General features: G+C 36.8%; 1 protein-coding gene across 9 annotated transcripts in view; it reads left to right on the forward strand.

Annotated features, from left to right (window-relative positions):
- Positions 1 to 20,696, forward strand: part of LOC121388129 (golgin subfamily B member 1-like) — a 216,354-nt gene that overhangs the window by 172,869 nt on the left and 22,789 nt on the right. For all 9 annotated transcript variants that reach the window (XM_041519353.1, XM_041519357.1, XM_041519356.1 and 6 more), the window contains 11 exons: positions 9,634 to 9,876; positions 10,427 to 10,510; positions 11,793 to 11,876; positions 12,268 to 12,603; positions 13,761 to 13,928; positions 14,551 to 14,718; positions 15,313 to 15,396; positions 15,999 to 16,166; positions 17,350 to 17,433; positions 17,778 to 17,945; positions 20,020 to 20,192. In XM_041519353.1, coding sequence (XP_041375287.1) covers positions 9,634 to 9,876; positions 10,427 to 10,510; positions 11,793 to 11,876; positions 12,268 to 12,603; positions 13,761 to 13,928; positions 14,551 to 14,718; positions 15,313 to 15,396; positions 15,999 to 16,166; positions 17,350 to 17,433; positions 17,778 to 17,945; positions 20,020 to 20,192 — 1,760 coding nt within the window. The remainder of the gene's footprint in view (positions 1 to 9,633; positions 9,877 to 10,426; positions 10,511 to 11,792; positions 11,877 to 12,267; positions 12,604 to 13,760; positions 13,929 to 14,550; positions 14,719 to 15,312; positions 15,397 to 15,998; positions 16,167 to 17,349; positions 17,434 to 17,777; positions 17,946 to 20,019; positions 20,193 to 20,696) is intronic.

Consider the following 20,696-nt stretch of genomic DNA (forward strand, 5'->3'; position numbering starts at 1 on the left):
TGTTTAATCTCAGGGCAGCATGGTGCTGATTAAGGCGAGATGGTGCAAGACTAGTGAGGCATGGTGCTGCGCCATGCTAAAACAAGCTAGGGAAAACACTAAGCTGTTAATAGTCCCTTACCAGTCCAACCAATCAGAGGGGACTATAGGTTTCATCTCCGTCCTTCTGTCTGTCTGTCTGTCTGTCTGTCTGTCTGTCTGTCTATCCATCTCACATTTAGTTTTCTGTGTATGGTTTTTTTCACAATGCCTTGAAAGAGGTACATGTAAATATCTGATACTAGTCCCTTACCAGTCCAGCCAATCAGAGGGGACTATACATGTGAGTTTCATCTCCGTCTTTCTGTATGTCTGTCCGTCCATACGTACATACGTACGTCTCACATTGAGTTTTCAGGATGTTTTTACACAATGCCTTGAGATGTTGAGATGAAATTTTTGTGTATTTTGACCAGCCATCAATTTCATGACATAACTGTGAATGTTAATTTCAAATTTTCAAATTTAGAAGCATTAATAAACTTGTTTCATAGGAACAATGGCAGAGTTAAACAAAATAAACTTTATTAACTTTTTAAGCATGGTTCCACCAACTTTAGGAATGGAAGATGGGTCAGTGGTTGAATATTGATTGGTAATAGGCAGACCTGTCAACCTTTAGTCAAGAGAAAGCAGGAGATGTGTGTTGAAAAAGCAGGAGATTTTGTCAGAAAACAGGAGATTTTTTAACTGCACACGATTTAACACAAGTTTTTAAAAAGTACTACATTAAGTTATATGAACCACTACATAATGTCATGTATACTTGTCAACCTTAGTTATTGGCATTAAAAAAAAATAATAATAATAAAAAAAATAATAATAATAATAATTTAATACATATTTTTTAAAATAACTCTTTTATCCAAAAATCTTAACACTAAAAAATTTAAACATTAATTAGTACATTTACGGTATTACACTTACAGGTTGCATCATCGTTATTTCTGTTTCCTGAAAAGTAGACCCAAGACAAATTTATATAGGTCTAAATCTTATAAATTAACCCGTTTCCTGCGTCATCACAATGACGTCAATTTGCATTGTTTTCATGTAAAAATCGTTTTCTAAATTAATTGTTGACATTTTTGTCAAAAACAAAGAAAGAAAATGTCAATAAATAGTCTTAGAATGACATATCCAAATATTTGCTAAATTGCTGTTGTACATCTTATGTTTTTTTTAAAACAAAAATGACCCGTCAAATGACGCGTGCTATTGTTTGTTATTGTGTTTTTTTGGTAGCGGTTTCTTTTATCTCTACAAAGTTGTCATAATATACTATTATATATGAATTACATTATGACAGTTGCATTAAAATAGAACAAGTATCACTTTTAATGCCTAAAAAAGGTACAAACACAATCAAATAATTGTAATCCGATGGCATAAACAGTCATCGAAAAGTGCCATTTCCCTATTTCTATTTATAAACAACAGGTCATGTGACAGCACATTTCCCACCATACAATTTGACAGCAATAGTACACATTGCTTGCATGTGCTGCTAACTGTTTTCATTAATAATTACAACGTGGTTACTTATACTACAGCAGACGATATTCTAACTAGCTATGTTTGCTTAACAGTTAGTCGACTATATGATCGAATATGCACATGTGCTCGGTGTTCGTCGTTGTTTTGTTGTGTGTTGTTTTTCTGCCAGTTTTTCCTTTTCAACATTCACATTGGTATTAATCACTACTGAGTGGATATATATTTGTTCTCATTTTTATAAAATGAATTACAAACGATAGGTTACGAATATTTGCTGAAGTAGTCTGGAGAATACCTTGACCTACATTATTTTCAATAACCAATCACAAAACATTCTCGTTGCGTGTCACACATAATTATGTGGCGCCACCGGTTTTTTGTTTTTATTATTGAAATAGATTAAAGCATGTACTATACTGTACCAGTCGCGGATCCAAGGATTTGGGGGGGGGGGGGGGGGGTGCGCTGTGCATGGCTTTTTATGAATAAGCATATATAAATGGTGGATGGTGGATAACAATTTTTTAACAAATCAGGCATGTGTGCTGGGATTTTAGGTAGGGATGTCTGGAGAGCGAAGTTTATAGGGGATTTCTGTAATGCTCCGCCGGAATATGTATTGAATTTGCTTTTGTTTTTTTAATCTGCTGGAGCAGGGACCGAAAAGGGGGGGGGGGGGGGGGGGGGGGGGGTCGACCCATTCCCTGCACACACATCTGCAAATGTTATAAAGATAAATTAATCATCATGAGGTAAACTGTAGTTGTGTTGCACTGTTGGATCTATTGTATTTTGATAAATTTATTAGTACCAAAATCTAAAATTCGGGCGAATACGACTTTGGGCAAATTGAGCTGGCCTGAAACCTTTTCATCATGTACTAGTATTTCCGACATTTCTCCCACAATACTAGTTGTAATTAAATCCATGTAAAATTGTGTAGTGCTTCGTTTGAAACCCTATATTATAGCTGGTTGGCAGTAACGCTAAAACTAATAAATGTTGTTTTTTAGTTGGTGGTATTTTCGTTTAATTCGGGCACAAATTAGCCTGCCCTTCTCCCTCTCCCACCCCTACAAAACAAAACGGGATCCCGTATGCTTATGATTAGTGCATCATGCCTGTATGGTACCAATTGGTGTGGATGCGTCGAGGGTATACACACCCTCATCGCGAGGTCCAATTTATTTTCCATGTAACAGTTATTGTCCGTTTTTTAGAACATCGACACAGTCCTTTTTCGTGTTACGCAACACCCCTCAAAAATCGTGCGGTAACTATATGGATCTATATAAAATGTGAAAATTACAGTAGGATAATGGTTTGCAATAGATTCAGAGTAAGTAATCACGTTTTTTATTTTTAAAATACGGTGATAACTAAAAAAAATAAATAATAACAATTAAAAAGAAAAAAATTCCACATACTTTAGCAGGGCGGACACTTGTTGACAGTGTTGTGTAGGCAATGACCCCAAACATTGTTTTTATCTAAAAAAAATCGTTAAACAAATTATTTAATGCAAATAAAATGTTGTATTCAGGATGTAATAATCACAAATCATAAAACGATCCTATATTGTTGATAAAAATATTAAAGAAAAATCGCAAAAACTTCTAAGTGTAGTTGACCTATATTATCGACACTTGACCCAGATACAATACTTCGCGGGACCAACTGCCAGTGATTTCTTCTTCTTTCACTCCGTCAATAAACATGTCAGAAGAAGTTGCACAAATATAAATTCATGATTCCGATAATAATGTTTTAAACATTTACTTGTGTGACATCTCAAGTGACCTATTGCGGTAGGGAGCACATTTTCTACGTCCGCTCGGACTACTGTGCGTTACGCATAAACGTTTCACGTTTTTGACTTCTCAATTTTTTTTTTAATCAGTTCCAACTACATTTTGTGCCACACATAAACACATTCTGACCTCCCTCTCCAAGGGCCTAAGCGACAGGGCCCAACATTAAAAAACAAAAAATGAAGCGGCATAGGCCTAAGCATACGGGCTCTCATTTTTGTTGGGGATGCAGGCAGATTTCCGTCCACAGTTGAACGAAAATCCCTGAATCTGGATAACAACAATTATTCATATTAGCTTTACTGCCAAACAGCAGGGTCTCAGCTAACGGGTAGAGGCAATGGTGTGTGTGTGTGTGTTTTATTTTTTATTTAACAACACCACTAGAGCACACTGATTTATTAATCATCAGCTAGTGGATGTCAAACATTTGGTAATTTTGACATACTAGTAGTCTTAGAGAGAAAACCCCCTACATTTTTCCATTAGTAGCAAGGCATCTTTTATATACACCATCCCAAAGACAGGATAGTACATACCACATCCTTTGATATACCAGTCATGGAGCACTGGCTGGAACGAGAAATAGCCCAGTGAGCTCGCCGATGGGAATCAATCCCAAACCAACTGCGCTTTACCACTGGGCTGCATCCCGCCCCTGGTGTGGGAGGAATGCGTGGGGGTGGGGGGTGGGGGTGTAAAATAATAGAAAAATAGTTTATTGATACTGATGTTTTAAGTATGTAACCTCCTTAAAATGACCGCAAAATGGTGTCTTGCACCCTTCCATGCTCATTGGTTCATTGTTTAAATCCTAGTTACAGCCCTGAACAGCTATATAGGGTTGCAAATGAATCACTACATATTTTTACATGGATTACAACTAATATTGTGTCAAGAGTAAAATGATGGAAATACATGGTGAAAAGGTTTTAGGCCAGCTCATTTGCCAGAAATGCTATACCTGGATAGTATTCAAATAATATATAAAGGCAAATAGATGACCAGTGTATATAACTTGTGAATGTCCCCTAGGTGGGGATGGAGTTCATCTCCTTGTGAATTTGGTCATTCTACCCCTCTCCTAAGGGTGGGGCACAAATAGGGGAAAATTAAGCCAATTGTCGTGTCCAGGAATACCATACAAATATCAATTTTGCGTATTTCGTTAATGTCGTGTCCCCTGCCCCCCTCCCTCCCCTCAGGTAGGAGACAAATTCATTAAACCATCTATCATATACACAAATGCATTTAAACTATTATGTTTTCAGGAATACTAGACCATTTCCAACCAAATTTATTTGGTAGTTACTCTCACCCATGGAAAACCCAAAACCATGAATTTGGTCATTTCAATCCCCCTAGGAAAATGGGTGCTCTGCACTCCATGTGTTTGGTAGTTGTGGTCAGCAATTTACTCAGGTGACCGTTTAGATCTATTTTGTATCATGCATAAGTGTTCAACACTTGATACACATTATGTATACGGTACATATTAAATTTTAATTAGGGCTTACATGTTGATGATTGTTTCTTTGGGTTTAAAACATTTTTTAAATGAATGGACATTTTTCTTTTTTTTTACAATTGTGACCGTGTGAAGCACTATTGCAAGTATCTTGTGTCACAATAAATTACTGAAATGCATAAAATCCTTTTTACTATTTCTATTATTCTAATATCAGTGTCCAGGGTTTCTGCCAGAGGGTATGAAGGGTAAAATTATGTACCTGAATTTCTGAAAAAACACGATTGTCGACTTAATTTTTTTTTTAAATCAAGCAGTATGGTTAATAAATCACAGCATAGACTTAAATTAATTTTTTTTTATTAGTTTTTAATTAAAGTTTTCATAATTATTAATGAAAATATGGTATATTGAAATTTGCAGCTGTTGCCATGGTAACATAAATAATATGACTGACTATAAAATGTTAGCGTTACGTAGGTGGATATTCTTAGTATATATGTGTTTAATTTCATGCTGAAATGTCAACTGATTTTAATAATATTACTAAAAATGTATAATAGTTAATGTTGGCCATTATCTTCATAATTTACAAAAAAGCGTTGATGACAGTATGTGCATTGCAGCCTATTATTCTGAAAAAAAATGGCAGTCTACTTAATTTTTTCTTTAAATTAATCACTATGCTTAATAAATCACAGCATACACTTAAATTAAAAGAAAAATAGTAGTGTTTTATTCATGTTTTCTTAATTATTAATGAAAAAATTGTATATTGAAATTTGCAGCTGTTGCCATGGTAACATAAATAAAATAACCATCTACAAAATGCTATCATTACGTAGGTGGATCATTATGGTATATATGGGTGTAATTTCATGTTAAAATGTCCATGGATTTTAATAAAATTACTAGAAATGTAGAACAGGTAAAAATTCTTTAAATTTAGCAAAAAGAATGCAGCAGGATAAGGGTCAATATTCAGTTTTTACTACAATAAGGTAGTGATGTAGTACTTATTTAAAATCACCATAACCATGCAATAAACATTGTATTTCCACTAATCATTTCTACTAATCATAAGTAAAAGCTCATTACTGACATCGTGTGAAATATACCTATTTCCGTGAGTAACGTTATGTCAAACACAAGATTTATTAATCGTAGGAAAATAATCCCTTGAAGTGTACTCTTGTTACTAATATTTTACTGCACAGACCTACAAATCTAATTGATAAAAGTATTGTTTATACAGCTAATTGGTCTTTCTGTTGTCCCCCGGCCATGGAATCGCGAACTGGCTAGATCAGTAACTGAATCCATGGTTGGCGTGCCTGAACCGTAAGGATGTGGGCACGTTAAAATAGTTCCCTTCCCTTCCCTTTCTGTTGTCTTGCTTTGACGTGATTTTGACATCGTATGTATTGATGCATGCGGTCACTGTCTACTCTGGCACTTCCAGCCATTTTCGTTATGTAATCCAGTGGGAAGACATTTTACGAGTCTGAGGTGTTATTAGGACTAAATTGGATAGTTTTATATATGGCAACACTGAATGTAAATACACAGCTTGAATTTTTTTTTATGCTTAGAAAATAATGATTTCCCAGGAGAAACGTTTTTCCCGTGGGAGACTTGATCAAATACCGGGAGTCTCCCGTGGAATCCAGGAGGGTTGACAGGTCTGAATAGGTCGTTGGACTGATCACCCTCTGTGCATCCATTGGGTTTTTCCTCTCCCAGCCAGTGCCCATGCGCAGGGGGCAGGATTTATCGAGTGCTCAACTGATTGGTTTTTTTCTCTCATTCCAACCAGTGCACCACAACTGGTCAAAGGTCATGGTATGTGCTTCCCTATCCGTGGGAATGTGCATATAAAAGATCCCTTGCTGCATTATGAAAACTATAGCGGGTTTACTCTGATGACTACGTATCAGAATTACCAAATGTTTGACATCCAATAGTCAATGATTTATTAATTAATCAGTGTGCTCTAGTGTTTTTGTTAAACAAAACAAATTTTAACTTTATATTTCACAGGCCATGCTATGCGTTATCCTGTAGTTCAAAAATGTACTGAATAGTTGTTAAACAACCATTAATTTGAATTCCTTTCCACTGGCTTCAATACATGACTTGATTGATAATGTTGTTGGTTAGCTGGAATATACACACAGTCAGTGAAAAGACTGCATTCATTCTATGGCTTAATCTCTGATATTAAGTGATCACTTCACCACCAAACTGCACCATACAGAAACTTTAAAATGGGTGACTGTATGGGGCACGGTGTATTATTGCAACTCCGTTGATTTGCTATCGTCACACATGATTAAACGTCTACTCTATGGGTCCTGTCCTGTCACTGCTGTTCTTTAGATCTGCTTACTTTACCCCGTTGGGACTAAAACCAGGCAACTGCGCACTGCTGTGGTAGATATGTCTCCCTTTTTAAAATGAATGGGTCTTGATTTTTTTTCAGAAGATATGTATTATTACTGAACTGAAGTGTTTGCAGAAGTGGTAGAAAAGAAAAAGATTTTTAAAAAAAGGGTACAGTGAGACCAACTGTAACATCTTATATAACAGCTTTTTTTTTTTTTTTTTTTTTTTTTTTTTTAAATATATATAAAGGGCTCTAGTTATGTCCTCTGTACATGCATATATGCATGTATATCAACCTGTGTACATAGGTCACCTACTCCTACCGGACATACAGTATTTCCAGCAGATGACCTTTCCAGAAAGGTTCACCTGTACACGTTTTATAATTGGCAGCATGTGAATGGGCTCATATTTCATGTTGACAGCTAGTCAAATATATCGGTAATCTTAAAATGGAATTGGAAATACTAAAGGCTGAAGCGGTCGTTAAGGTACGTGTGCTAAAACACAAAGAACAATTTGTATACTACATGGCTCACCTGTAGTGACTGACAGCAGAGTAAACATGTTGTTACATAATACACTAGCTTGCAGGGTTTCTGCCAGAAAGACAGTTTTGGGTATGGCACTGTGGAATTGAATATTTACAATATGTGTGCTGAATTGCAACTGCAGTCAACGGGGTATGGGGGGCCTCCCCCAAAATGAAAATGGGTTAGGTTTAGGGTTACGGTTAAGAAAATCATACAGTAATGATAAAGAGTCATTAATTTGGTCAAAAAGGTTAACTTAAAAAATAAAATCTTCAAAAAAATCTGGGTATGGTGCCATATCTGTTTTACCCTCTGGCAGAAACCGGCCTCGGTGGCGTCGTGGCAGGCCATCGATCTACAGGCTGGTAGGTACTGGGTTCGGATCCCAGTCGAGGCATGGGATTTTTAATCCAGATACCGACTCCAAACCCTGAGTGAGTGCTCCGCAAGGCTCAATGGGTAAGTGTAAACCACTTGCACCGACCAGTGATCCATAACTGGTTCAACAAAGGCTATGGTTTGTGCTATCCTGTCTGTGGGAAGCGCAAATAAAAGATCCCTTGCTGCCTGTCGTAAAAAGAGTAGCCTATGTGGCGACAGCGGGTTTCCTCTAAAACACAGTGTCAGAATGACCATATGTTTGACGTCCAATAGCCGATGATAAGATAAAAAAATCAATGTGCTCTAGTGGCGTCGTTAAATAAAACAAACTTTACTCTGGCAGAAACCCTGAATTATTAAAGGAAAACTAATGTGACTGTCAACATTTTTCATTGATCTTTATGGCATTTTAGCTAGTCTGTGAATATGACATATAAATATATATATCTACTCTAACTTACCAATAATATCAATGATAAACTCATTTCATATTTGGGTGTATTAACCCATTTAATTAATATTCACATACTGTTTTGCTGTCATTTTTTGACAAGGCGAAAAAGACCTGTACCCCTGAGTGTAACATTTTCATGAGATTTAGTTAAAGTGTGTGACGTCAGACTTTATTATTAACATGATTTAGTATGCTCAGTCAGTATAAGAATCCTTGCACTCGTTTTATAAAATCAGTATGACACACATGCTCGTAATCTCTATATATTTGTTCCCATCATGATGACATCATATTACCAATGAAAGTGACTTAACTGTAATTTATTAAATGTTGAATTAAAATGTGTGTTTTTTAGAAAAGTTATTTAATCATTAGAATTCACCACTCATGTTTTTTAATGTGACACTGTGAGCCACTTGCATGACGGGTTTACCATTTTGTAACCATGCATTGGCTCTTGTTTTGTCCAAAAAAGAAGAAGTTTGTTTTGGTTATTGACAACACTGGAGCACATTGATTAATTAATCATTTGCTGTTGGTTGTCAAACATTTGGTAATTCTGATTCGTAGTCATTAGAGGAAATCCTTTACATTTTTCCTAATGCAGCAAGGGATCTTTTATATGCACTTTCCCTATAGACAGAAAACCACATACCACAGACTTTGACCAGTTGTGGTGCACTGGTTGGAATGAGAGAAAAAACCAATCAGTAGTTGAATGGATCCACCGAGGTGGTTCGATCCTGTGATGCAAACACCTCAAGCGAGCACTCTCAAAAATGCTTGCTTGTTTTTTTCAACAGATAACACGCCTAGAACAGACGATTGTTTTTTTAAAACAGATAACACGCCTAGGACAGACTATTCACAACTTATCAGTACTCTCAAAATGCTTGCTTGTTTTTTCAACAGATAACACGCTTCGAACAGACTATTGTTTTTTTTAAACAGATACCACACCTAGAACAGACTATTGGTTTTTTTAAAACAGATAACACGCCTAGGACAGACTATTCACAACTTATCAGTACTCTCAAAATGCTTGCTTGTTTTTTTATTAAATAGATAACACGCCTGGAACAGACTATTCAGCAGCTTCAGCTGAACCTGGCGTCCGCTCACCAGCGACACAAGTCTGAGGTGGAGCGACTTGAGGCGTCAATCAGTTCTCTCGACACGGAGCTGAACGAGACTAGACAGCAGTGCTCTGCCTACGAGGAGGAAGTCAATCGCAAAGAAGAGCAGATCAAACGCAATGAAGCCGAGATCCTGTCCTGTCGAGATGACATCAAAAACAAAGTGGATGAGGTTTGTATACGATACACAGATGAAAAGTTTTCTGGATGTTTTATTGTGTGTACAATGTTTTGGGCTGTTTGTCCAAAATTTGCAGTATTCTTCATCTAAAACTTACAATATGGTTTTAGCTGATGCTTTGCATACATTCTGAATTGTTTAACTCGAATCTTAGTGTATATCTCGGGACCCAGCCCTACCAGCCTTATGTCCAATGGCTTAAACACAACATCACCGAGGCTGGTGGCCCGATCAAGTTTGACTTTCAGAAACATTTATCCAAGGGCCATTACTCTGTCAATAATAGAATATATCCATGTTTGACAGTTATGGGCCTTGACCTTAGATTTGTGGGGCCTAGTAGGGGACATATATTGCTTTATCAGTACTCAGAATGCTTGTTATAAAAGGTATAAGCTCAGTTTCATACTTTACCCCACAAAAACACATGCACGCACACACACATACACGCTGCACTACTGTTGCATTAAGAAAGTATCGCTGGTCATTTTCCAGTGCTTAAAAAAATCATGATAATGTAAAAGTGACTTTTTGTTTTCAGATTGAGAAGTTGGAGGTGGGCATTCATGATCTTAAACTGGAGATGAATCAGATACAAAGCGGCAAGAGACAGGCAGAAAATACAGTGAGTTACCTACCCTTATTATAGTCTCTGGTTTTTTAGTATTTCTGGAGTTGAGAGATGCTCATTGACTAGTTTTAAATATTGAGAGAATTTGGTACGGTTTAGTCTTGCTGCTAATAGAAAAATGTAGCCCATGAAGTGGCAAAAGCAGGTTTCCTCTCTCAATATCTGTGTGGTCCTTAACCATATGTCTGACGCCATATAACCGTAAATAAAATGTGTTGACTGCGTCGTTAAATAAAAACATTTCCTTCCTTCCTGGTACGGTTTACAAGGGTTGAAATAAAATATAGAGATTCAGGGGCCAACTGACCCCCAGGATAAGTCACGTTAGATGCCAGTTAGGAATCATTGGTGATTAACACTATGTTTTGTAGATGCCTGCTACAAAAATGTGCACGAGGCAGCCCAGGTAACTAGTCAGAACTAGGAGTGGGTTTTTTGATATGGACTATTGGAATTGTGAAGTATTGCTGAAGGGTTAGTGTCTTTGTAAAAACAAACATGTCAAATGTAGTATGCCAGTTTGGGTATTTAAAGCATCTGTAGTATGATTTTGAAGTTAAGCAAGATTGGATTCCTCCAATACTAGCATCAGTGACTGTCACTGGTGAATTGGGAGGTGGCTGAACAGGAGGTCATTCCTGAACGTTAAGTGAATGTCCTACACCTGCAACCAGGGGTATTAATATGCAACATAATCACAATAATTGGGACACGACATAGCCCAGTGGTAAAGCACTTGCTTGATGTGCGGTCCATCTGGGAACGATCCCGTAGGTGGGCCCATAGGGCTATTACTCATTCCAGCCAGTGTACCATGACTGGTATATCAAAGGCTGTGATATGTGATATTCTGTCTGTGGGATGATACATATAAAAGATCCCTTGCTATTAATGGAAAAATGTTGTGGGTTTCCTCTCTAAGACTATATATCAAAATTACCAAATATTTGAAGTCCAATAGCTGATGATTAAAAATCAGTGTGTTCTAGTGGTATATTTAAACAAAGTAAAATTTTACAATAATTGTTAATTAAAAACAAAAACAAATTTGTCTTCTAATAAACTGGAAAGCAAGACAATATTATTTACCAGATATCATATATGCCCATGAAATGGCAACAGCGGGTTTCCTCTCTCGATATCTGTGTGGTCCTTAACCATATGTCTGACGCCATATAACCTTCAATAAAATGTGTTGAGTGCGTCGTTAAATAAACCATTTCCTTCCTTCCTTCCGATATATACATATTATTATATGTACATAAATCTTTTTCAGATTGGAGAATTACAGTCTGAAATGGGTCATCTTCGCACAGATTTGTCAGAAGCCAGGTCACAATATAGGGATTGTGCACAAGAGGTGAGAAAATTAAACTGGATTGAACATTTTAAAAAATAAATATAAAAGACATGCATTTCCTCATTCATTTCTTTATTCATTCTGTTCTCTCTATGTAATTAGTCAAGATCATGTTGACCACCTGTCCTTAAATGTCACCCTGGCTGGGGGACAGGTCTTTCTGTAACAGGGATTCTGTGAATTAAAAAAGAAAAAGAAAAAAATCTGCCCATCCAAGAATCCATCCACTCATTCATTCACTCACTCATACAAAACCCAACCACCCACCGACTTACTCAGACACTAGGTCAATCACTCACAAATTCACCAATCCTCTAACTCACCCACTCACTCTCACTCCCACCCACTTGCTCACCCACTCGCTCACCCACCCACTCACTCACTCTTCCAGCTCGCTCACCACGAGGAGAAGCTCCTGCTGATGGAACAGAACCTGCAGACGACCCAGGATCAGCTGAGTCAGCGTGTGAGCGAGGTGGTCCGTCATGAGCAGGCTAACCGCAAGCTGCAGGCCGAGCTGAAGGCCGTGCGGGAGCGTGCTGCCAGCTATGAGGAGGAGATGGCCGAACAGAAGACGCTCATCGACAAGCTGCGCAAGGATCTGATGGTCACGAAGGAGGACCACCATGCAGCGGTCCAGGAGGGACTCGCATACAAGCAGCAGGCACACAAGGTGGAGGTGGAGCTGGATGGGTCACGCGAACAGGAGAAGATGCTGTCAGATCAGGTACGCTTATTGTTAAAGTATCAGTATTTCACAGAGTGGAGGTAGATGGGTTACGCGAACAGGAGAAGATGCTGTCAGATCAGGTACGCTTATTGTTAAAGTATCAGTATTTCACAGAGTGGAGCTGGATGGGTCACGCGAACAGGAGAAGATGCTGTCAGATCAGGTACGCTTATTGTTAAAGTATCAGGGCTGGAGGGTCGCGCGAACAGGAGAAGATGCTGTCAGATCAGGTACGCTTATTGTTAAAGTATCAGGATTTCACAGAGTGGAGGTAGATGGGTCACGCGAACAGGAGAAGATGCTGTCAGATCAGGTACGCTTATTGTTAAAGTATACTGTAAACCGGATTACAGTTGTGACATGTTTTGTTTTTTGGGGAATACCCACCTTAACGCATGTTTGTGACATATAATTTTCGTGAAAAGACTAGAGATGTTGCCTGAAGCACACCAAAACCTTGAATTTTGTGCCTTGAGGTTCACTGCGAATATCGCAAAATTAATACCCATGTATTTTTTTTTCTTGGTTTACAGTAGTTCTTTGTATTTGCGATGTTCCAATGATAGATTATAATCAAAACTTAATCGATTTGGCTCTACAGATGTGGTGATCAATTATAAATATCCATAAGCAATAGTGTTGGAAAATTTAACTGTAATTGTTCCTCCAGTTTAGATGATGAAATGGATGTAAATATGTTGAGGTTGGTGATTGTTTTCATGTGTATTTAAAGACAAATAATATTAAATAGTTTCATGGTATAATATTCAATATTTGGAATTGATGTCTAAAACAAAATTTGTCTTCCTATTGTAAGTAGGGGGCATGACATAGCCCAGTGGTACAGCGCTCGCCTGATGCGCAATCGATCTAGGATCGATTCCCTTCGGTGGACCCATCGGGCTATTTCTCGTTCAAGCCAGTGCTCCACAACTGGTGTAACAAATGTCATGGTATGTACTATCCTGTCTGAGATGGTGCATATAAAAGATCCCTTGCTGCTAATTGAAAAGAGTAGCCCATGAAGTGGCGACAGCGGGTTTACTCTATCAATATCTGTGTGGTCCTCAACTATAATTCCTACGCCACATAACTGTAAATAAAATGTGTTGAGTGCATCATTAAATAGAACATTTCCTTCCTTCCTGTTGTAGGTGGAGCAACAAGATCAGATTTTGACCCAGCTTCAAGCGGAACTGCGAGCCGAGCGTGACCGCCACCAGGACACGGGGAGACAACTCCAGCAAGTCAAGAAGTCAAACGCAGATCTTGAAAATGACATCGAACAATTTCAGAAACAGAGCCGAGATATGGCACAAAAAGTATGCTTTGCTTGATGTACATAATATTAATTTTCAGTATAATCATGTACTATAAAGATTTTTTTTTTTTTTTAACTTTTGATATTCCTCTATTTAATTTGTGGATGTCTTATTAAGATTGATATCTAATTGCTCATTTCAGGGCTAGCTCTGGCACTCGCAAAATTGGCCAATTGCAAATTTTGAAAGTAGTTGGTGAATTTTATTTTAATTTGGCAACATAATTTCATGTAATAATTGACTTTTTTTTTTTAGAAAATAACAGTCTATTTCTGCAATTTTTGAAGGTTAATAGACAATTTGAAGGTTAATAGACACAATTTGAAGGTTAATAGACAATTTGAAGGTTAATAGACAATTTGAAGGTTAATAGACAATTTGAAGGTTAATAGACACAATTTGAAGGTTAATAGACAATTTGAAGGTTAATAGACAATTTGAAGGTTAATAGACAATTTGGCGAAATGTTTTGCTCACCCAGAGCTAGCCCTGCATTTGTTTTTGTATTTGGGTGGGGGTTTTTTTTGTTGTTATTTTACTTTTTAACATTCCATAACTTTATGAAATTTTTAGTATACTATTGTATTAGATAAAAACTTGTTTATACTCGGGGGTTTTGTAGATCAAAGACAAAGATGCCGTTATTATACACCTCCGGGCAGATGTGGAAGATTTCCAACAGAAAATGAGAACACTGAAAGAAGATCTCGCAGACAAGGAAGGACAACTTCGAGTGGCTAAGATGAACTTGCAGACTGCACAGAAGCAGGCAGTACATCATTCACATGAGGTTTTAATACATTATATATATATTAGCTCAATGGGAATAACTAGAAATAATTATTATGTGTAGAATAAATATTCAATTTGTAGTTTCAAGATTTTTTTTTTTTTTTTTTAAACAGTCTTAATGTTATCTTTTTAAAGAATCATTTAAAAAGCGGATACCTGATTTTTGTATATGTTCTGTTATTACTATACTTTTTATAAAATTAACCAATACAGTTCACAAACAAGAAAAGAAATTTCAACAAAATGTTTGGTCAGGCTTCTTGTTTTAAAAGGTCTCAGTAAATGAGCATGAACATATATCAGGTAAAATAGATGATAAACTGTATTACCTTTTTTTTTCTAAATAGTATAAACATTTTTTTTTCTTATCATGTACTGTTTCGGATCAAGTTTGACTTTCATGGTGATTTACCCATTTTTGTCAGTCTTCTTATTTTTTATTTTTATTTTTTAATTCCTCAAGATATTAAACTAAAATTCTGTATATAGTTTTATTATTTTATGTTACAGATCAAATTTGACTTTGATGGCAATTTACCCATTTTTTTCACAGAGTTATGCCTCTTGAACATACAGTTGTTTTATGTTTTAGGTTGCTCGCTATGAAGAGACATTGTCCCAGCTGCAGGCTGACCTGGAGAAAACTCAGGAACAGTATAGGAAAACACATGCAGAGGTCTGTGGGTTTTTTACCTCCAGTAACTTATAACTATCACTGTAACTATATGTTAGACACCTTACAACCATAGCTTAAAATGGTTGTGTCCATCCCTGTCCTTTTTTTGGCTTGCCTTTTCTGGGCTTGGCTTGCCTTGCCCTGCCCTCCCTTGCCCTGTTCCTTCCCTCCCCTCCCCTCCCCCCCCCCCCCCTCCCCTCCCCTCCCCTCCCCTCCCCTCCCCTTCCACTCCTTTCCTTTCCTTCCATTCTCTTGCCTTGCCTCGCCTCGCCTCCTCTCATTTCCTTTCCTTTGCTTCCCTTCTGTTGACCTCTTCCTTCCTCTACCTCTCTTACCTCATTACCTCCATTCCCTCCACTTAACCTTCCCTCTTTACCTCTTTTCTCTCTTGACCTCCCTTTCCTCCACTTGACCTCCCCGCTTTACTTCCCTTCCCTCAACTTGACCTCCCCTCCTTTTGACCTCTCTTCCGTATCCATTCCATTCCAATTCCTTCCCTTTCTTTCTATTCCTTTCCTTTGTTTTCCTTTCCTTTTTTTCTTGGTAAATATAAAGGCATCACCACACATACTAACTTCAGGAATCTATTTCTTCTTCATCAGCTGATGGAGAACGAGCAGAAGGTTCACGAGCTGAAGGTTCAGCTGACGACCGTGCAGGGCAACCACAAGGAGTCGATGGAGCAGCTCATCGACAAGTCTCAGAGTCTGGCCTCCTTCCGCACCGAGAACGCCAAACTCCAGCAGCAGAATCAGAGCATGACCGATGAGGTAACGTGCTATTAGTGACCAGATAAACACGGCTATTGTTAACGTGTGGGTCCATTTCTCAAGAAGTACAAAGATTGTATTCTGAACAACAAAAGAAACGCAGTTATCCTGCAACCACCGTTTCTATTGACAGAATATGATGACGGAAAAAGCTACATTACAAAATCGCTGATTTGATCTCTAGGTCATTGTACAATGTGGCTGAAATAACAGAAAATGATAGCTTTTCCCCTTAATTTCTGTGGTCTGCAGAATAAAGATAATAACTAGTTAATGATATTGGATATCTGCTTTATCCTGTTCAAGCCGAATAAGAAATTACCATTCTTACCTTCACAGGATAAAGCATAGATCTAACGTCATTAACTAGTTATTCTCTATATATTTATTTTTAGTCTCCTACCAGTCCATGATATGAAAATTTGTGTATAACTTTATGATATATGGTTACAGATAAGATTAGACTTGCACCGCAATTTATAATTTTTCACAGAGTTAATGCCCTTGAACTTAGGAGACAAGAAAATATGTAGGCCCCGGTAGGGGATATATATTGCTTTACAGTACTTTCAAAATTATTGTTAAAATTTATTTACAGTTATTCAGTTGGAATCTCATCATGTTTTGTGTCTATTAAATGTATTGATGTCTTGTGGATATTTTAGGCCATTTTATTTATCTAAGTAATTCTACCATGAAAATAATATCTATATTAAAGGGACATTCCTGAGTTTGCTGCAATTTTTAAGATGTTATCGACTAACAGAGACTTTTTTAATGATTGTAATTACATATCAGATATATTTTTTTGCATAAAATATTAGTAGCTGTATATCAAACATGTTTCTAATCGTTCTAATATTTGTACTAGGTTAAATTTCATGTTATTTCCTAAAAACAATTTTTCGTATGTACGAAATTATTTGAAGATACAATCCAGTTTGGGTTTCTTACAAATATTAAGACGACCAGAAACACATTCAATATACAGACACTGACATTCTAAACAAGAAAATATATTTAATATGTAAGTTTAATCGTAGAAATATTTTAATAGTCGCAAACATCTTACAATGCAGCAAACTCGGGAATGTCCCTTTAAAATATGTATGTTTCCTTTGTAGTATAGTATGTGGAGGTAAACATGTATGAAGTTTGTTCATTTGTTGTTTTTACATTTTAGCTTGCATTCTACGAGGATAAAATGAGAAAACTCCATCAAGAACTTCGCAAGATGCATGAGCTCAACAAAGCTACCGAAGATGAGGTACAAATTTTCACTTTGCTTAGTGATACAACTGTATTGTTTCGTAAAAATAAACCATTACTGATTGCCATCGTAAATTTTGAGAGCTGCAATCATGCACCCAAAAATGCACCTGCATGCATATGCCATAAACAAACACGTACACTTCATCCATCCATCTATCCATCTATCCATCCATCCATCCATCCATCCATCCATCCATCCATCCATCCAAGGTCAATGTTAAGATGGTGTAACATGACAGGACTTGGTGTACATCATTTCTGAATCTTGCACGATAATCTTTATTAATAAATAGCATTACTATAAAACTAAAATAGTAAACTTTTTTTTTTTTTTTACAGCTGCAGCACTTTGAAGACCGGTATACAGGTCTGCAGTCAGAATTGTTCGCCACTCAGGACAAGCTAAAACAATCGCTGCACGAACTCTCCGGGAAGGAGGAAGAAGTCGTCGTGCTGAAGGTGGAGCTGGGAAGTCTGCAGGAGAAATACAAGTCAGCGCTAGAGGAGGTGAGATAGATGACAAGAGTGGAGAAATAGAGGATACTTCCTGAGTGTCTTGTGATATCATAATTTATCAGCATGAGTTGATAAAAGTATGAAATTTGAAGCTTGCCGAAGATTTTTATATTTTTATCCAATGAGTGCTGATAAATTATGATATCACAAGACACGAGTGGGGTTATTCTTTTTATCATCCATTATCATTTTCATTTGCAACAATTGTAAACCATCTCAGTAATGTGGGTTGCATATCACTATATTTGGCAGCGAAAGACTCATTAACTAGCAGAACAACAGTGGCGTGAAGTCACTAATGATACGTTTAGCGCTGAAACATACTCAGTGACATAACAAAGTAATGTCTTTTGATTAAAATTTGCCCAATCAAGATTATAAGAAGCAATATCTCTTTGGAGAATATCGCAGGAGATATCACAAATTATAGTGCCAGCAATATCTTCTACAAAAGCCTTTAATAAATGATAAAACATATTAAAAACATATGTCGTTTAGATGTATAGGCTATTAAACCTGGTTAAATAATGCATCAACTTTATTTTCCAAGTAATTTTTATTTGTCACAAGTTTTTAAAATAGAAAAAAAAAATTGATATCTTATTTGTTACCCAATAATCATGTTTTAACCCTTAGGTAGTGTGACGGTGTGTGGTGCACATGTATTGACAGTTTAGACTACTGCAAGGGAGATACACACAGTTCTTTACATTGTTTTTATTTAAATCTTGAAATTTTATATTGATGTTGATCATCACTTCATGTTTTGCCAATAGCCGATGTATTTTTCGTGCTATGGTGTCGTTAAACATTCATTCATTCATTCATTCATGTATTTGGTCTGAAAAACAGTTATTAGGAATAATCGACATATATACTGGACATCTGGCCACAAATGTGCCATAGTAAACACAACTTTATTTATGTTTTGCATAATTTTAATCAATATTAACTGATCTAAAATATCATGAAAATTAAAAAAAAATCATGAAAATAATACCTACTGATTCAAATATGAACATTATTTTATGTATTTATAAAACTTTTTAAATTAAAATATGTGAGTATAAGTTATAAATGTGTACCCCGTCAATGTGGCTTTTGTCAAAAATTAATCCAGTAGTCAAAAGGTTAATATCCAGTGCTTCTAGATTATGGTAGACCAACTCCCATGGCTAGTGATATTCAATGTTGGGCTGGTAAATAACTACTATTGTTGTACCCGGCAGCTAGTGAAAAAAGGTTGTGAAATGCTGCATTAAATTTAAGTCTATTTTCTAAATTTGAATATCCTGCCCCCACCCCCAAACCTCAATCTTAGTTTTTTGAAAGCTCTATCACCCTCTTTAGGTGACATAATGATCTGATTATTACTATCAGTAAAATTGTATTAACTTATAAAGTCAAGTAGGGCTAGTAACTTTTTAAAATCACTGATCCCATAACTAGTAGATTTTGTAAAAATTCTAGAATCCCTGATATCACAAAAAGGGATCAGTCCATGATGTCATTCCACAGCCATGACAAGGTTAAACAAAGTGGATCAGTGAAACTATTATGAACAATGAAAATTGACATGTGTCTTAAGTAGTGATTGGATAAGGTGGGACATGTCATTTCCTGACGGCGTAAATCACTTTGATATATGAACCAGAATATCTGCATTTTGTTATTGTGACAGTCCTAGGGGCGGGATGTAGCCCAGTGGTAAAGCGTTCGCTTGATGCACGGTCGGTCTAGGATCGATCCCCATCAGTGGACCCATTAGGCTATTTCTCATTCCAGCCAGTGCTCCACAACTGGTGTAACAAAGGCTGTGGTATGTACTATCCTGTCTGTGGGATGGTGCATATAAAAGATCCCTTGTTGTTAATTGAAAAGAGTAGCCCATGAAGTGGTGACAGCGGGTTTCCTCTCTCAATATCTGTGTGGTTCTGACGCCATATAACCGTAAATAAAAATGTGTTGAGTGTGTCGTTAAATAAACTTTTCTTTCTTTCTTTCTGTAACAGTCCTATTTTTGCCAAGGTCATACAGTTGATTTTTTTTTGTGTGTGTGTTATAGACTGACAAACTGAGAACTGAGTTGGAACTTATGCGTCAGAACTATCGCAGTGCTAATGAAGAAATCCAGGGGCTGCGGATTGCACTGGAGGAATCGCGGGCTAACGGGGATCGCCTTCACCGGGAGAGTGAGCTGGTCGTACAGAACGTCAACACGTGGGTTCAAGAACAGAAGTAAGAAACACATCTCTTGTGTGTGTTGTTAGCTAAAAGATTGTTTATTTGGTTAACATGTTCCGAGTTCAGTTTTTGCATTTGATTGCATTGGTCTGTTTGAGTGTTTTGTGACTGAATTTATAAATATTTTGAGTTAAGACTATAACACTAATATATTTCTATGAGATGGTGCAAATGGAATGCCAAACAAAACTTTACAAATACATAATTACTTATTTTAACTTTCATAGCTTATTTTGATGATGAAACTGTTTGTTTTGGGGGTTTTGGTTTTTTGGGGGGTGGGGTAAACAATTTGATTTGCATTGTAGTTCACATATGCAATGGTGGAAGAATATTATACACTACTATATGTTTAATATTAGTAATGCACAAAAACATTTTTATATTACCTGTCTTACCCTTTGGCAGAAACCCTGATCAGTAAACACTAAACACTGCAAATGTTCTAGTTATTTATTATTAGCAATGTTGGTTGTCCAGTAATGAGCATGGTATAAA

Source organism: Gigantopelta aegis, chromosome 14 (assembly GCF_016097555.1).
Source record: "Gigantopelta aegis isolate Gae_Host chromosome 14, Gae_host_genome, whole genome shotgun sequence".
In the NCBI taxonomy this organism is placed as follows: domain Eukaryota; kingdom Metazoa; phylum Mollusca; class Gastropoda; order Neomphalida; family Peltospiridae; genus Gigantopelta; species Gigantopelta aegis.